Raw genomic sequence first — 4,069 nt, forward strand, 5'->3', positions numbered from 1 at the left:
ACATGTTTTAGGCTATCTCGTATTAATTTGTTTAATATTAGATATACATAAAAATAAATAAAGATCCTGTATAAGCTAATCCAACAGTATATTATGGTGTTCTTTTGACTACTGTTTCTATCATTCATTAAAGTTTGTGATTTGTTTCTGTTTCTGGCATTATTTCTTGTTTGTGTTTGTTCTTTTTTCTAGTTCGTTTTGTTGGTGTTCTTGGCAGGTTATTAAAGGGTTCAATCACTTTCAATAACATCCTCTATGTAACAAAACGGTCAATCTAATTCTTCTTGTTTTTCTTATTATTGTAAAACACTTGCACTATTCTTTTTACCTTGCCTTTTGTTATTGTAAAACACTTACACTATTCTTCAGGAAGGTTTCTTCTCATTTTTCCTTAATTGATGTCCAAGAGATGGATGCAATAGTGTCAAGTTTTAATGCTTTTGAAACTAAGGAAGCAGACCCATTAATTCTAACATGGGCAGTGTTTCTTTGTCTCATTTCATCACTTCCAGGAAAAGAAGAAAACAATGTTCTAATGGTATGCATTTCAGTTTGGCTTTTTCTTTTCTCCCATGCACTATACTGTTACAGTATTTAATTAACGTTGCATATGCAGGAGATTGATCATATTAGCTATGTTCGTCAAGCTTTTGAAGCTGCATCTTTGAGATTTTTTCATGAGATCCTCGAGAGTGACTTATTAAATGAGTCAGATGTAAGTTATTTTAGTTTATCTAGGTTCCTATGTAATAGTTGAACTATGTTAGTTACCTAATATGCGAATTCTTTTTTTTCCCTCATTTTATTAGTTTAATATTAGTTTCAAGTCCGTGATCTTTTTTCAATTTGTTTGTTTCCTTAGGGTCCTGTTGCTGGTTATCGAAGTGTATTGAGAACTTTTATTTCTGCATTTATTGCATCTTATGAGATCAATATTCAAGTAATTAGATTAAGTATCTTGAATGACCTCAAGTTGTTTATTTTATTTATATTAATATTTTCTATTTTGTCTATGTTGCAGCTAGAAGACAGTACCCTTAATTTGATATTGGATATTCTTTGCAAAGTTTATTTGGGAGAGGTTTGGCTGCATAATGATTGTCTTTCAGGGTCATTTATTGATTATTTGGTTGATTTTTCATTGGTGGTTCTCTTAAAGTTGACATTTTTCTTTTCCTTTGTAGTTTTTTTATTGGATTTATTGCTTTAAATTTTTCAGGAATCACTTTGGAGTCAGTTTTGGGACGGAGAAATTTTTGTTGATGGTCCTATTCGGTGTCTTCTTTGAGGACTGTGGAACTTATTCGCCTTTTATCATCCCTATCTGAAGGAACTTGGCCAGATAATGTGTGTAAGTTTCTTTATTTCTTTACATTGGGTTGAGGATTCTACAGTAATTTCTGTACGTTTGTAAACACTACACTGTACTATATCAGCGTAATTGACTGCGAATATGTATCACTGTTTTGTAATTATTTGTTAGTGCCCAAATAACTTAAGGTCTAGAGTTTAGTACCTGTTTGAGCTCCATATTCTATTACACCTCTCCTTTAAATGAGATATGAGATTCGATGGATCTACCCTAGAAATAATAGTATCATTCTAAATGCTTTTGTAACTCAAATTTCCCAAACTTTTAACATGATGTCTAAGTAATTAAGCACCTGAACCAGAGATGTCTTTAGGGTGAAATTGAGTCCCCTTTAACCTGAAAATGTTATGTTTGTTTACTGTAATATGTATCTATTCACTGTGTGATAGCAGTATTTTGAATTTTGAAGTATGTTCACCTGGTATTACTTGCTTAGGTCTTATATTGTATACAGTTTTATTATTTGATTCATATTATATAATTTTTTTTAAGCATATACCTTACCTTTTATCTGCTATTACAGGAGAAAAATGTCTCTTTCTCCATCAATTGGAGGAGAAAAGGATACTTAATTTTGAAGGCTTTGTGTTGGGCAGCTGTAGAATATTGTGCTGAAAGTAGTAACTTTTCAATATGTTGAATATTTAAGACTACTTGAATACTTAAAGAACATTTTGTTGTTGATGACAGTGTTGAATGGTTTAAACTAATTTGTGGATTGTTAATACAATGTTGAATGTTTTTACTTTTTGTTATTTGAAAATCAAGTTCATTTGATGATGCTAGTATATATTAGAAAGTTAATTTTAATTATATAAAAAAATTAAAATATAATAGAATAAATTAGTGTTATATAAATGAATATATAATGAGAATTTAAATTTATCTAAATATTAAAATAATACAAAAAATGTGTTATAATATCTATTACAATAACACTTTTTATGTAAAGAATTTTGTTATGCAAACTTCATTATATAACACAAAAAATGTGTTATACTAAAGTGTAATATAACACAAAAAATGTGTTATACTAAAGAGTAGTATAACACAAATTTATAAGTATTGAAATGTGTTATATAATCGACTATAAATAATACAATTAAACACTTATCTATTTATTAAAATAACCCAGAAAGTGTGTTATTGTTGACAGTATAATAACACATCTGTATAACAATGATAAAGTGTTATGTAAAGTACCCTGACCTACAATAACATAGTCGGTCTTAACACATCAAAAAGTGTTATGGTATGTTTTGATAACACATTTTTGGTGTTATTAAAAGAATTTTTTCTTGTAGTGAATCTATCTATTACTATCCAAGCTGAATCATGATGCTTACTTGTTCGTGGCAAACCCGTCACGAAATCCATGGATATGTCATCCCATTTCAATTCTGGAATACTAAGCGGTACAATAAGCCTGCAGGCCACTGATGTTTTGCTTTCACTTGCTGGCATACCAAGCATTTAGACACATACTCCGCTATATCTTTCTTCATCCTAGCCACCAATATAACACTTTAAGGTCGTGAGTCATCTTGGTCGACCCTGGGTGAACTAAGTATGGTGTATTGTGCGCTTCGTCTAAAATCATCATCTTAATCCCTTGATTATCTGGCACACATACCCGTTCCTTATATCTTAATAATACTTGACTTGATATTGAGAAATATGTGGCCTTGCCTTCTTTGACTGCATCCATATGTGCCACTAGTGTGCCGTCATGCCCTTGCCCAATCCAGATATCTTCTAGCAGATTTGACTGGATAGACAAATTAGCCAGCTTACCGACAACTATTTCTATTCTGGCTCTAATCAGCTCCTGCTGTAGCGGCTTCCCATTCCGGCTAGTGCTGCTAAACTTCCATAACTCTTCCTACTTAGCGCATCGGCAACTACGTTTTCCTTTCCCGGGTGGTATAAGATTTCGCATTCGTAATCCTTCACTATCTATAACCACCTGTGCTGCCTCATGTTGAGCTCCTTCTGAGTAAAGAAGTATTTTAAGCAACTGGAAGCTTTCTTCACATCTATCATTCCAGTTGAATCTTTGTTGTTTCCGGGTTAGGTTGGTGAGTGGAGTGGCTATCTTAGAAAATCCCTCTACGAACCTCCTATAATAACCTGCTAATCCCAGAAAGCTCCTTACTTCGGATGTGTTCTTTGGTCTTGGCCAATCCTTTACGGCCTCTACCTTAGATGAGTCTACCGTAATCCCCTCCTTGGATACTATGTGGCCGAGAAATGCTACTTGTGAAAGCCAAAATTCGTATTTCTTGAACTTGGCGTAAAGTTGATGCTCCTTTAGTCGCAGCAAGATCAACCTTAAATGTTTCTCATGCTCGACTTTATCCTTTGAGTACACCAAGATATCGTCAATGAATACTACGAAGAATTTATCCAAATAATCCAAAAAAAAACTTAAAAATCATGCCAGATTTGTTCGAAATACAATATTTAGTGTGGTGATGGTGTTGGTGGTGCTGTGATGTAAGAGAGAGTAAAATAAGAGACAGAGAGAGGGAAGAGAGAAAAGAGAAGAGAGAAGAGAGAAATGAGAAGTAAAAAGTGAAAAATGAGGAGGAAATGGTAAAAGTATTTTAGGTAAAATGCCAAAAAGTAGCATTATTTTGAAATCTTTAATATGCCTAATATTTTTTTTTAAATTATAGTATTTATCAAGCATACAAA

The 4,069-nt window shown here is 32.5% G+C and overlaps 1 protein-coding gene across 1 annotated transcript; it reads left to right on the forward strand.

Annotated features, from left to right (window-relative positions):
• The first annotated feature begins 409 nt into the window (after positions 1-409).
• On the forward strand, positions 410-1,328 carry LOC133802051 (uncharacterized). Its single transcript, XM_062240284.1, has 4 exons — positions 410-538; positions 617-715; positions 863-1,110; positions 1,220-1,328. The coding sequence occupies exons 1-4, from the start codon at positions 410-412 to the stop codon at positions 1,326-1,328; spliced, it is 585 nt and encodes a 194-aa protein (XP_062096268.1).
• Positions 1,329-4,069: the final 2,741 nt, after the last annotated feature.

Source organism: Humulus lupulus, chromosome 9 (genome assembly GCF_963169125.1).
Source record: "Humulus lupulus chromosome 9, drHumLupu1.1, whole genome shotgun sequence".
Classification (NCBI taxonomy): Eukaryota; Viridiplantae; Streptophyta; class Magnoliopsida; order Rosales; family Cannabaceae; genus Humulus; species Humulus lupulus.